Genomic DNA, 14,677 nt, shown 5'->3' with positions numbered 1-14,677 from the left:
AACAATAGATCCCCAGCTGTTTATTTTAAAAAGTGTTTGCCTCCTTTATAGTCCTCCTTATGATTTCAGCGTCTTTGTATATAGTCATTGGAGAGGAGGGAGCGGGGGGCAGGAGTTATAAAAGATGCATGTTAACCCAATATGTTTTTTAACTTGGTTGTTAAGCTTAAAGTAGTTAATTGCCTTCATTTTTAATATCTGATCATTAATAGTGTGCATATTCAGACATCAGACAAATATTTCAGCTACTATTTTGGATAAAGAAAGATTTGTATGAATGGATGAAAGATGACAGGCACTGCTATGTGGAGAGGTGCATTACATCTGGAAATCTAAAGAAGAGGGTCTAAAAGGCAATCTGTATAAATTCAGCATAAATTAAAAGTTCAGTTAGTGTGTGAGGTTGAAGACAAGGTTATCTCTGGGGTATTTCTGGGGAAAAGAAGTGTAGCCTGCCTTGTTGTGAAGCTGAGGAGAGCCGTTGTAATGTGGGGAAGCAGGACAAATATTGTTGTTTTTTTTTAACCTCAGAGTATCTTCTTCATAAGTGATTCTGTGCTCAGCTCGTTTCTGAATTTCATTGCTTTATCTCTGCTCTGTCTCCCTGGCATTCTAGCCTGCTCATTTGTCCCAACGTCCATTCATTTCAGTGATGTATTTTCTTTTAGGCACTGAAACTTTAAAGAGAGAGCGAGAGCAATTTATGTGAAAAATCATTTTATCCAGATTAATGACCATTACACTTGACTGTTATCACAGCATGATTAGCTAGATTCCTTTCTGGCATGAGAGAATAGAAATCACTTTCCATTTCCTTGCTGTTTGAAGTAACCGTTGTAGAGCCAGCATGTCGTATATCATGTGTCAAGCCGATCCAGGAAAAATAATGCCTATGAAGATATGAGCGGTGCGTATGCAAGTTGTGCGACTATAAGGAAGTTTTCAATGTTATTTATTAATCTACTTTTAAAGTCCCAATCCTGGCCTTATAAAATTCCACTAATCTTGCAAGGGATTTCTGGAGAGCTCCAATACTATTGATAGGAAGCTAGATAGATATAACTCCATTGAATAAAGCCGAGTTCTTATAAAAAATGCGGGTACTCATTTCCTCCAGGGCAGAAGGAAGCTTAAAGGGCCAGGAATGTAATCAAAACAATTTGCCGGATTCTGATCTTATTTACACAGGTGTACAAACAGGAGTAACAGAGCTACAGCAGTATAAAACTAATGAGAGACCAGAATCAGACCCAATGGGTGTAGTATTTCTAGTGCTATGTGCCTGCTATGAAAGAGAGAGATTTGAATTCATAAATGTTGTAGTCGTGTTAATATAGCACGACCTGCTCAGATAACAAACAGCCTGTGTACGCAAATGGGATAGCCTGATTCCCTGGGCACTTTGCTGGCATCACTGTGCACAGACTAGTGCTTCCTCACGTGAGTTCTTCTAGAACCTTCAAGTCTCTTAGCTGTTGCCTGCTGGACTGTCCAAATTGCTTAGGGAGAGATCAGGGGGGCTGTCATCACAGTGGTACATTTTCTGTCATGCAAAAGGGAACTGTGGAATCACCAAGGACCTTATGTTTTGAAAGTGCCTCCTGAAGGTCAGTGAATGAGAAATGCAGTTCTATTTCTGAAGGTTTAGTGAAAGGCATCCAGAAAACTCAATTACTGCAGAGTGGAGAGAAGAATGAGCAAGGAGGTATATTTTAAGTGAAAGACCCCAACATCGGACTGGTAACATGGTTCCGGGAGAAAATAGGACAGAATGACAACTATCTCAGGGCTTGGGTACTCAAGCTGTTAATTAAAGGAAATACTCTTATCTGAACCAAGCACTGGGTAAGGGGAACACCTGTGTGGGATTTATTGGATTGAGCTTTTAATCAGTATTAATTATGTTATGGTAATAAGGGAATGTGAGCAGATTTCACACCAGGTCTCTGAACAATGTTATTAAATTAATACAAAAGTATAACAAATAAATCTATTTTTAGATCCTTAATACACTGTATCAAAAAAAAACCCCACATGAGCTTCTGCAAGGTTGGACCCTGGATTAGCTTGCATTCTGGAGATAAGAAATTGCCCATTATCAAGGAAGACCATGCCAGGATAGAAACAGAGATGGAAAATTACTCCTAAAAAAAGAAGGCAGGCTGAACTAGGAATTAATGCATAATGCTAAATCAGAAAAGATGAAGGAGCCTCATTACTAGCTTCAAGTTCAGATCCTCAGTATTAATCTTCTTCCTAAATCACAGGTCTGATAGCTGCACTTTTTTTTTCTTTCTGGAGGTGGAGGTTTATGGGGCTATGAGGATGTTGTGTGTGTATGTGTGGTGTGTGTTTGTTTGTTTGTAACACTTACCATACCTTTTGGTGCATCTTCCTTGATTTTTTTTATTCATAATTCCTCAGGGCCTCTCAGATTCTGTTTCTTTTCTTTTTCATTTCCATTAGCAGTCCCAGATGCCTTCTTGCCTTCTGGCTCGAATGCTGCCAAGTGTATTAAATTGTCTGATATGATGACAAAAGGGGAACTCTTAAAGAAATACTTTGCAGAAATGTTCAAGCTACTAGAAGGGTCCTGGTAAATAATCCATACATTTTATTTGTGGAATCTGAAATGAAGTACGATGTCATTACTTTCCTGAATTCCTACTGGTGCCCTTTATATCTGACAGCTAAGACATAACTCAGGCACCCGCAGTAGTTTAGCTCTGGACCTCATGCAAAGTTTCAGAGCTGGTGGATTATTAGGGCTCAGTGAAGAACAAGTTAAGAGAGACTCACAGAAGTAAGAAAAACTGAATTCACTTCATCTACTAAAAAGACAAACTTTTATTATTTCGGGGGAGATGAAGAGATACCTAAATAATTCTAGATTTTATCTTCCCTGGTAATATTTACTAGTGCTGTGAAAACGTCAGACATTGGTTGTATCAAGTGTTTGCAGGCTTCATTTGTTATTCACTAACCAAAATTACCATTTTAGAATCAAGCCAATACCAAGCTTCTCTCCAGCATTTCTGTTGGGAACACTATATTTATTCAAGATTTCAGAAGCAAGTCTCTGGAAACCCCTGATCACTTCAGAAAATAATTCTGCTTTACACTGTACAGCAGGCACTGAAACCATGATACAAAATTTATTTCATGCTAGAATTGTTTTGCATAACATTGTGCATGCATTTTACTCAGAAGTACTAAATTGCATACAATGCTGTTGTCTTGTTTCTTAAACTTTGAGACAAGTTTATACTTGAGTATTCTCCTGATTTTTGTACTATAAGTCTCAGTTTTAAAATAACACTTTTTTTTGTTTCAAATCCATACTGATTACTTAATATGAACAATTTGTTATGAAGGGTCTTCACATTGGATCTATACATCAATAAAATACAACATAACCAGAGCTGGAAATTAAATCTAGACCAGCTGTTACCGTCAGGTCCAAAGAAAGGTCCCATGTGTCACAAGCATGCCAACGAAAACAGACAGGAAAAAAAGGAGTTTCCTAAATTTACACAATTCTAGTTGAATTAAAAGTTCTTGATTTCCATGTCAGTGTGATGAATTATGAAGGCATGGTCAATATGACCGATGACTGCCTGATTGCACTTTTTAAAACCATTACTCTGTATCTTGTATACAAAAAGAAGCAATCCATAGCAAAGAAATGTACAGTTTTATAATGTTTTACATTTTGGCTACAACAATGTATGTAAAAGTAAAGAGCTTTCAAAGAAAATATATAACTTTCTTTTTTTCCCCCCCTTAAAGTTAATCATACAATTGCAGTTTTTGTTTACTTCATGCAATTCATGCTATGAACAAAACAAAAAAGAAAGGAAGAAGAGATCTTCTACAGTTTTGTTACATTTTGGCCGTAGAAAAAGCCTGCATCTCTAGTACAACTCTGAAACCACACAGAATCATCCTTAAAACCTGCATGGAGCGAGTTTACTTTGTCCAAATGAGGAGGTCTTCTATGCCTGCACAGTTCCACACAGATGTTTATTAGCCATCAATGTTCATCTCCATCTTGCCTTGTCAAGTCACTCTGACTGCCTCTGTTGGCATATATTTAGCAATGACAGGACTTTCTTTGCAAAGATCTGCATGTAAAGAATACAATCAATACTTGAGCTTCTTTCCTGCGCTTTTCAAATCAAGCTTGGCATTTTAGTTTTAAAGGAAAGAGGAAAAGGTAGAGTAGCTACATGCAGAGGCAGCCATATTCTTCTTCAACAGGATTTTTTTTCCATGCAGTCAGCCAGACTGAGACCTCTCTACAGTGTATCTGAGTATTGCTTTCAACTTATAATAGGCGCCCATGCAAAGTTTCATCCTACTGTGCTTGTTTGCTCAAACTCCTGCAGGGTTCCTATGGCTCAAATATATCCTGAGAAAATCAAAATCTTCAATCGTTGGCACATTTCAGCATTGACTAAATGCCTATCCCATTCCATAAGAGCCAGTGGATCCACCATTAGCCAAGATAAGCACATACCAGCATGGTGCACCATTAAAGAAATTATCTGGTGCATCCACCCTTCATCCTATGTACCAATACCATGCAGCATATGGCCCACCAGTACTATTTAATGCCCACCTAGTGTCATCTTTATACTATTTAAGGGTGTTGTCACCAAATGTCAGTAGTAACACCATGCCCACTAAGTGCTACTGTGAGACATGACATCTTCAGACTTAGTCACCTGGATTATATGAAACATAGCATAGGCTAATTGTAAATAAAGCTTTTTAGACCATTCTCTGCTACTGATCCATGCTACAAAATAGATGGGATGGGAGACCAAGAACGTCTCACTGGGCTAGGAGAGCTGTAGGGCGCAGACACTGAGGATAATCCTATCGCTTTTCCGCTTATGCCAGCTATGCTGTTAAGGCTCCGTGACATTTCGTAACCTTCATTTAAAAGAAAAATGCAAAGTACAGCATTGGATCAACAACAGAATGGGCTAAGAATGAGGTCAACATTGTGGCCAGTTAAGTAGCATCCTCATGCATTGACATGCTGAGAGTAGTATCGCTTGCAACGTGGTTCAGAAGGCCATGTAAGTAGGAGGAAGTTAAAAAAATGGGGGGAGGGGAGGAAGCAGAATGGTTTCTCTGGAATGGGCAGACTGTATAATAATGTAGGCAGTGTCATAGTTCTGTCTTAAAACAACTGGGGGCAAAAAGTCCGGTGGAGGGATTTTTCTGTTTCTTTTCAGTGTAAACTCAATCGCACTTTCCCCCACTGACTCATGTATTTGGACCTCAGGCAAAAATTAAGGTGACTCGTAGCTTTAAAAAAAACAGCATTTGTTCAGTTGCTATAGAGATACTACTCATTTGCTCACCACATTTTAAGAAAATAGTTTGCATGCATTCAATTTCCCCTTTCCCCGCCACTCCCATCCTTTTCCAGACATGCACAAAAACCACCTCAGCAAGTATACACACATAGTTGCACAAACTATGGATGAAATTCAGTTGGAACAACAATTAAGATGCTCTCAACGTGTTTCGAACAGGCCAACAATATGCTGACATTTGTTACTCTTTAGCCAACCGGGCCTCTGTTTCATTCAGTAGAGAGAGCCTGCTTCATGTTTCAGTGCATCATGAGAACTATACATTCCTCATACCAAAAGGTGTGCCATTTGGAGCATTCTCCGAATCCACTGAAGCAACCAAAACTGGCTCAGGCTGAATGAAAATGGCCAGTGCTTATCCAATACAGAATCAGGTAAAACACTTTGCTACAAAGGTAAATTTTAGCAGAGATACTTTCATATGAAAGTGCAGTGGTCCAACTATATCTTTGTTAATGATAAACCTAGAAATTATAATTACATACACTATCTATAACTGGCATTTACTATAGACTGTTGTCCATCATACAATGGCACATGGGAATTCTAAAACCCATACCCATGGTATGGTTTACATCATAGAATCTTTGCATTTTTTTAAAATACTGAATATATTATATACTCTATACAGTACACCAGTGACAGACACTGATTCAATGATAGATAACTCTTAGTGAAATTAACCACTACCAATTAACTTTTATGCACATATGTAGTTCTAATTTTATGCACTTAAAGATATCTGCATTTTTGGTTTGCTTGCTTTTCTTGGATTAAACCATTTGGGCAAGATTTAGTCTATCATAAAAAAAAATTACAGGAAGTCTTTTTTGTTTGTTCGTTACTTTAGGACCTAATGTTGCTGAATATACGGATGATTCTGACCATTATCTAAGTAAAACTAAATTACTTCTGGGAGCAGTCAGGATTTTAAAAATTAATTATGGTAAATATTAGTTTACCAGAGGAAACCAATTTTAGTTAGATTACTTTCCAGTCCTAAAAGAGGTCTATGCTAACAAATGCTCCCATATGAAGCTCTCTCTGTGTTCAATTATACAGGTAGGCATGACAAAGAAATTAACTGAAGTGCTGTATAAACGCAGCTGAATAATCACTTTGTGGTTCTTGGTGTTTGCTGGGGCATTTATTTATTTTTGCCCACCAAAGTGTTTGCCATTCACAGCACATTACAATCTACGAGTCTTCCAAATGGGCAGCCTTCACTGCTGTCATAAATATTAATCGATGTGTCTTTGGAGGATGAAATCGTTTAAGGACATTGCAGAATATTGGCTGCTGAAGCTCACTGAGCTAGCTAACATGGAAGACTAAACTGCAGTTGCACATGGTAGCTCCAGCAGCTTTCCTCTCCCAGAGAAATAGATTAAAAACTCAAAATGCAGACATCAGGTTATTATTTTAGTGCATATCTAAACCAAGCCCACTAGTCCATGATAACTAGTAGATGACTTTTTCTCTCTTTTTTTTAAACAAGGTCACTGACTATGTGGTTACAGGACCTCAGCTACATACCCTTTCTTATTCCTCCATCAGGTGGGCAGGGATATTCCCCGGTTGATAAGAGGAAGCAGGGTCCATATCTCTCCCGAGTGCCAGAGCGGGTAAAGGGCAGGCCCTCATCAGGCGTTATAGCCTGGTCTATGTGGGGACAGTCTTCATTTGCCAGCGCCGCCTTGGCCACCTCACCATTCAGTTTCGAATCTTCAAACATATAAGCAGAAGGCTATTGAAACACTAAGAACTGTTTATCAGAGTTAAATCTGTAGGTTCGGGATCACAGCTAAGGAGTAGCATGGTGATGCTTAAAAGGTAGCACATTTGTCCTAGACACAGTGGCTTTGTGCACTGCACCAACATAAAATAAAATACGTTAAGTGGAAGGAGAAATGAAATGTTATCTTATTAGATAGAACAGCAACCTGTGGTACTTTCACATATATGAGGCAGTTTCAGAAACTGCTTTGCATTGGTTCCTAGTCCTATGAGCAGAAGACTGCAGTTAGAAACTAGATCATGTTTAGCATGACATAAGATGGCATATGAATGATCTGTGTCTCATGAAAACTACTAAAACGCATAGAACTTTGGAGAGGCAGTTAATGGTGAGTTGCATTGTAGTAGTTGAGTAAATTCTGTTCATGCAGATTTATATCTTTGTACAATATTACGTGGGCAAAAGATCCCCAAAGTTTGAACAGTTTGTTTTGTTTTGCTTATATTTTCAAATACACAGAATGGTAGTACACATTTTAGACGGATGCACAGCATACATCATGTATAGGAATGTGACAGCAGAACATGGATTTTAAAAAACAATCCACTTTCTGATGTTTTATTCTGTGACATATGCAGTTTATGCAATGCCAGCAGAGGATGCTACAGGTGAAAAACAATACAGCAGCCCATGGATTTTGAAAATAAATTAAGTAACATTTACCCTCTGACTGCAAATAATGAAAATGTGTCATTAAATTTGTCCACTTTACTCCACATGTCCCCATGAAGATAGACTGAGAATGGAATATTTTCTGTATCTGATTTGCTTCACAGTCATAAAACAATTTAAAGTGCTCTTACAAGATTTGTAAAATGTTTTCAAAGTGCAAATTAGTATATTGAGAATATTCTCAAAATATGGCACAGTTCAATAGGGACATTTCAGCTAAAAGGAGGGGGAAACAGTCAAAATATAACCCGTACACAAGAGCTAAGCTATGTGCTTAATTGAGTGGGTACAATTCAGAAATTTGCAGCATTCTAAACCTCGGTTGCATAATGCTTATTATTTAGATACTGTAGGGCGCACGCTGCAGGTGATCCTACAGTTCTTAATGAAAGGGACAATGCACCGATAAGCTTTATTTCAACACCCTTTCCAAAAACACCTGCTGACTTGCTCCAAGCCCTGTGCAATTTTGACATCTATTTTTCAGTGGAGCTGAGGCCAAGTAAGAAAATAAATCCAAGCCTACATAGAAACTCTAAACAGAGAGAATGCATTAAATAGGGTGAGCAAACCTTCCAGAGCAATAGTTTCAGAAGGGCATGATGGATAAATAATATGTAAGTGCTTTTTGAAAATAGAGCACTCTTCTCATTATCATATAAAATTATCAGCACAGATATAGACACATATGTATGGTATGCATACTATTGTATGGTATGTACACTGTTTATGTACATACATGCTAACTGCATTTCATGTCTTGATTTTTTTTCCCTAAGCAGATAAAGTGTTTCCCCACATAATCAACTCCATTTTGCACCCTCCTACTGGTACCTTTTTTTCCTTCTTGCAGAAGTGATCAGTTCATTTCCCCATAGAATATGGTAGTGGTAGAGGGGTTTTTTTGTTTGTTTTTTGACCAACTAGTTTTATTAATACATCAGACGCAGTAAGAGAAGCAAAAGATAGTTTCTGAAATTAATGATGACTAATTTGAATAGGTTTCTGAAGTTTCAGGGCATAGGTTGATTGTAATTCTTGTGTGTGAATAATATACGTATATTGCATGCTCCTGTTTACTTTGCATAAAAACCACACAATTACCTTAATAACCATGACATCACATGATACTGAGCTGCTTCTTTAAAACTCACACTGATATAAACTGTGAACTTTGCTATTCCTCAGGGGATCCGCAACGCAGTGGGTTAGTGTACTAGCCTTCACATCTACAGGATAAGGCCCTGATGCTACAATGAGTCAAGTGCAGGAGGGACAGCTACACCTGCACAGAGCCCCACGGTTTTCAGTGTGGAGCTCATTGCTGCATAGGGTCTTAGATTATATTAATTATTAGAGATGGTCCTGAACCAAACCTGTGTATCTGAACATTAGGAAAGTTTGTATCCTTCTCCAGATCAGAACTGTGTGGCTCAGACTCATATCTAATAATAAGCAATCATTTAGATAGCACCCTCAAACACTCTAAAGCACTCTGCAAGTACAAGCTGAAATGCAAACAAAACCCCTGGAGCACTACATCCACCACTAAAATGCAGCTATGTCCTGGAATTAACACATCACTGTTTCACAGCACATACCACAGCCATTGTACTTCAGGCCAGGAAGTGAAGCATGCCTCATCCAATTGTAGTTGCAGAGAGAATTTAGGCAGAATTACTCAAGTTGTCATTTGGCTGAGACTTTGGAGTTAACATCCTACTGTTCCCAAAAACCATACGAGATTGTCAATGAGCACAAATGGTCACAACCTCGGCATTACAACTCATCTGAAAGACAGCACTCCCATAGCATACAGAAAACTAATGCCTCATAGTATTGGGCTGTGGCCTTGCCTCCAGCTCAGGTCACAAGTGAAAATGAATTTGAGAGCATCACTCCCGTTCCTGGTTGTTCATGTCATGAAACCATCCCTACATCTCTGCTTAATGGAAGGGGTATTGAAAACTAAGATTGAGGTCCATGGCAAAGCTATGCCAGGAAGCATGTACAAAAACTGCTCACAGTATATGTGATACAATTAAGCATAGTTAGTTTCTTGCTTTCATTAGCATTAAATTTACTCAAATGTTACAGGAGTTTTCAGAGGTCATAGACCTTCCCACATGACCTATAATGGCTTCAGTGACACCCATACAACCCACCTGGTTTCAGGCTGCCTCTGACCCTGTATCCCCAATTGCTACTCTCGGAGCATTAAATGATTTATAAATGCACATTGTTGAATAATAGCCACTTTAGCATTTTCTTTCCATTTCAGGAGTTCCTAAAGATAAGGAACTGTGGGCAAATCATTCTTCTGCAATCTGAGCTACGGATCTCTCTGTGTAATCTGAAACCTGTTCCACCCATAGTACTTGTATTGATGTCAATGGCAATGCTACACATGAGACATGTAGGCTATGCCATTGAGATCTGCACTGTGGTAATTAAAATTGCAGTGCTAATCACAGATGACAATTTGGCCTATATTTGGGGGACAGGGATGTCATGAAGAGAAATGACTGTGGAGGGAAGTCGATTTCTATTTCTGTCAATGGGGGACTGAATGATCATATATTTTTTAGATAGTCTGTGTATCAGTAATGGATTTACATGCAGCAATTTAAATTTCAGCCCAATCCATACATAAGTTAATACTCCAAACTCCCACTGTCTTCACTGGGCGTTCTATACATGCTAAAACCATTTCAGGAGTGAGGAGTAAGAGGCTGATCCAAAGTCAACTACAGTCTTGCCATTGACTTTGGTGAGTGTTGGATCAGAGCTTATGTGTACAGCTAAACTTGGCCCAAATGTCACTTCCCGCATTTACTTGAATTACACACTTTACTTTAAAAGTATAAAGTGGACTGTGATTTTACTATAAGGCAACTAAACGAATTAGGGCTTGATCCTGCACCATTCAAGTCAATGGGAGTGATGCCTGTAGCATCATTTCTGTTTTATATTTTGGGATACATATTTGTTCCAAAATGTGCATTAGGCTAAACTTGGCATAAAATAATATCAGCCTAGGTCAAATTATCTTTTCCACCCATTTAAGTATTTTTTTAAAAATTTTGTATGTGAAGGATGCAAAATGACTTCACAGTTAACTGAAATTTGTACTGTAGGCTTTATGGGCCAGCGTAAGTCCTGATATTAGTAGGTCATCTCCACTGACGGAACTGGAGATGTGACATGGGCGACATAGGGGACAATATTTTCAAATCGCCCTAATTCTCTCCAAACGGGACCAAGGTTTGTGAAATAGTTCCTAAATATTAATAAACCTTTGGGCAAAATGGGGCCAGTTTTTATGGTCCTGGTCTTGTTCCCATTAAAGCCAATTGCAAAACTCCTGTGGATTTCAATGGGAGCAGAATCGGGCTTCATGTTAATAATAAAATCTGAAGCCAAGGAAATTGTAGTGACCTTTCCAAGAAAAGATGCTTGGTCTCAGGGAGGAATGCAATACCAGGGAACCATATTCTGCCTATTGTCTCATGTTTGATTGTAAGCTTTTAGGAGCAGGGACCAAAAAGGTGTTCTGCATTTGTACAGAACCTAGCACATTGGGCCCCCGGTCTACAACTGGGGCTCCTAGAGCATTACCGCAATAAAAACATTGTTTTACATAGAATGCCACTTAGATTTTGTTCTTTATAAAAATCTGTAGCATGATATACCCTCAGATTAAAATATCTAACAAAATGCTCTATTACTATGGGAATACAAGAGCACCAAAGAAGCGCTTGCCATCAGATAATGGATATGCTAGGACTATTAACTGAATCATGGTATAATTCATAGTGCTTAGCTCTTCTAGGGCTTGATCTGGGAGTCTTTCCATTGACTTCAGTGGGCTTTGGATCAGGCCTATAGAGAGGTTTCTCCTGTAGATCTTCAGTTGCTTTACAAAGGAAAGCAGGTGTGATGACCCCCATTTTCCCCATCAGGAAACGAAGGTACAGAGAGGTGTAGTGACCTGCCCAATGTAACACAACAGGTGAGTCTCAGGAATAATCCTAGTCCAGTGCCCCATTCCTAGGACTAAACTGCCTTCAAATGCTTATTGAATGACAAAAGCTTTTTAAAAATCCTCCATACTCAGCTGTCTTAGATATGGGGAGAAACACCTGCAGACCTCTCAGGTAAGTAGTTTGTTTCATCATTGCCTTATTGGGATCCTTGTTTTAAATTTCTTCATCCCACACCTCACCCCCTTTAGGAAACTGCCATTAAAATGCCAAGGACTTTTCCAGACAAAAATTAGATTTTGAAATAGAAAGATTATGATACAAACTAATAAAAGCTGCCAGAAAACTGAAAGGCAAGGCTGACAATCCAGCCAAAACACAAATCTCCTCTCCTCAGTGTGTGGTGTCTGTACTGTTGTGCTTTGAGTGCTGCACATGCAGGAAGAGGGTTATAACGGAGACTGTCCATGTGCAGACTGTGGGCTCTCCTCCTTCTCAATGGCATGATCTATAGACAGAGGTTCAAGGGCTGCCACTTTGACTTCTCTGCCACTGTTGGCTTGTGCTTGAGTTAGAGCTGTGAGAAATATTTGCATTGAGCCTCAGACCTACTTGATCTGAACCCTGGATCGAATTGTTCACAGACCTCAATATATCAGTGCATCCATGAGCCTCACTCTGTGTTTCTGAATGCAGGCAAATATATGCAGAGGTGGTTCCTGCATTTGGGAAGCCCAAACAAATTCTCTTTTCCTCTTGCCAAACTTCTCCATGCCCCCAACAACTACCCAATAACAACCAACAGAACCATTCTTATCGTAATGTCTTCGGGAGGTGTGTGTGTGGGGGGGTTTGTGGGGATTGGGTGGCTCCCTCCTTTTCCTGACTTCAGAACTGTGAAGTGGCCACTTTCCCTAATAGCAGAGGCTGTGGGGTTGGGTGGATTGAAAGGGCACTCACTGTGGGTTGTTGCCTTCTCCAACCTTTACAGGATTTAACTGCCAGGCAAAGGATGCCACCGTCATGACTGAGGTGCAATGAGAATGGGCCACTTCAACTGAAATGGGGCTGAGATATGCTCCCATAATTCGTAGCATGATAACCAAGGAAATCCTGCATGGTAGATTTATGGGTTGTCTCTCCCAGGGCATGAGCATTGCCAGGGCTCCCTTGCTATTATGCTAACGTGTCTGGGGCCTCATTAGCCCTAGATTAGAGAGCCAGGTACCAGGAGACATAGGGCTGTTTCTTCAGCTCCCACAAAAGTACTGGAGCATATCCTGCCCTTGTTCAAGGATCGAAGGATACAGTGATCTTCTGTACGCACATCTACTCCTCAAAGACCAAACCCTGCTGAAGGAGCAGCTACTTGGCACTCCACAAAGACCCAGAGGTGCAGCAGAGGGGTCCTCTTGGCCCCAGAAGGAGAAGCAGCAAGACATTCATTGCCCTATATCAATGTAAGAAAAGCGGTCTTAAGTCTGGATGTGGGGGTGGGGTGGGATGGGGGAAGAAATGACTGATTGTAGGGAAGGGCTAGTGCTGGGAAGATATTAGTTACTTGGAAGATGAAGATCTGCTTGTTGAGGGTATCCAATCTAACTGAAACCTCCAAGCAAACCTTCCAGGCCTTGCAAACCAAACCTCTGGGGTTCAGTTGATGAATCCCAACTTGCCCAGAACACTGCAGGGTTTTGATAGCCTTGACTTCCAGGGGGGCACCACGCAGACATGGGTATATCCTATGAATGGTCCCACAATGGATGGACTCAAACACTTACTAAAGCTCTTTTGGATCTCAGTTCTGGCAAGCGTGCCGATCTTCAGCTCCTGACGCTTTGCATTACTCCCAACATACAATATCTCTTAGGTGAACACTGCCTATAATCCCCATTGCGGAAGCAGCTGCTCAGCATTTAGCCTCTTTGCACTGTTGCATCAGCGAAGGTAAATCTAATTGAAATGCTATGACTAGAGGAGGGACCATTACACTGAACATCTATGGGCCTGACTGTTACTTTATGGCCCCCCTTTACGCCATTCTGGCAGTGTAAAAGGGCCACAATAGACTCATAGGCGCTAAGGTCAGAAGGGACTATCGTGATAGTCTGATCTGATCTCCTGCACACCACAGGCCACAGAAAGTCACCCACCCACCCTTGTAATAGATCCCAAACCTCTGGCTGAGTTACTGAAGTCCCTAAATCATGGTTTAAAGACTTAAAGCTATAGGGAATTCACCATTTACACTCATTTAAACCTGCAAGTGACTCATGCTCCATGCTGCAGAGGAAGATGAAAAACCACTATGGTCTCTGCCAATCTGACCTTGGGAAAAATTCTTTCCTGACCCCAAAATGTGGCAATCTGTTCCAGTGGTTCTCAACCTGCGGCCCACAGAGCTGTGGCCCATGTGACATCCTCAGGTCCATACAGATAGTATTGGATGTGACCCACAATGGTAAATAGGTTGAGAACCACTGACCATGTTAGACTCTGAGCTTGTGCACAAGACCCACCAGCCAGACACCTGGGAAAGAATCTTCTATAGTAACTCTGAGCCCTCCCCATCTAATGTCCCATCACTGGCCATTGGAGGTATATGTTGCTAACAGTCACAGATTGGTTACATGCCATTATAGGCAGTCTTATCATACCCTTTCCTCCCAGAACATCTCAAGCTCAGTCTGAAAGACAGCTAGGTTTTTTGCTCCCACTGCTTCCCTTAGAAGGCTATTCCAGAACTTCACTCCTCTGATCGTTAGAAACCTTTGTCTAATTTCAAACCTAAACTTGTGGATGGCCAGTTTATATCCATTTGTTCCTGTGTTCAT

The 14,677-nt window shown here is 40.1% G+C and overlaps 1 protein-coding gene across 4 annotated transcripts in view; it reads right to left on the bottom strand.

Annotated features, from left to right (window-relative positions):
- Positions 1 to 820: 820 nt before the first annotated feature.
- Positions 821 to 14,677, bottom strand: part of KCNC1 (potassium voltage-gated channel subfamily C member 1) — a 154,674-nt gene continuing 140,817 nt past the window's right edge. The window contains exons 3-5 of one of the 4 annotated variants that reach the window (XM_045016963.1): positions 6,927 to 7,115; positions 2,375 to 2,523; positions 821 to 890 (exon numbers count right to left, since the gene is read on the bottom strand). In XM_045016963.1, coding sequence (XP_044872898.1) covers positions 2,411 to 2,523; positions 6,927 to 7,115 — 302 coding nt within the window. In that variant the 3' untranslated portion in view covers positions 821 to 890; positions 2,375 to 2,410. Of the gene's footprint in view, positions 891 to 2,374; positions 2,524 to 4,044; positions 4,125 to 4,801; positions 4,939 to 6,926; positions 7,116 to 14,677 lie in introns of those variants that run through there. The other 3 variants (XM_045016964.1, XM_045016965.1, XM_045016966.1) reach the window with 3 other exon arrangements.

Source organism: Mauremys mutica, chromosome 4, assembly GCF_020497125.1.
Source record: "Mauremys mutica isolate MM-2020 ecotype Southern chromosome 4, ASM2049712v1, whole genome shotgun sequence".
NCBI lineage: Eukaryota > Metazoa > Chordata > Testudines > Geoemydidae > Mauremys > Mauremys mutica.
Note: the sequence above shows the minus strand (reverse complement) of the source record. Positions and strands in the feature narration are given on the sequence as shown.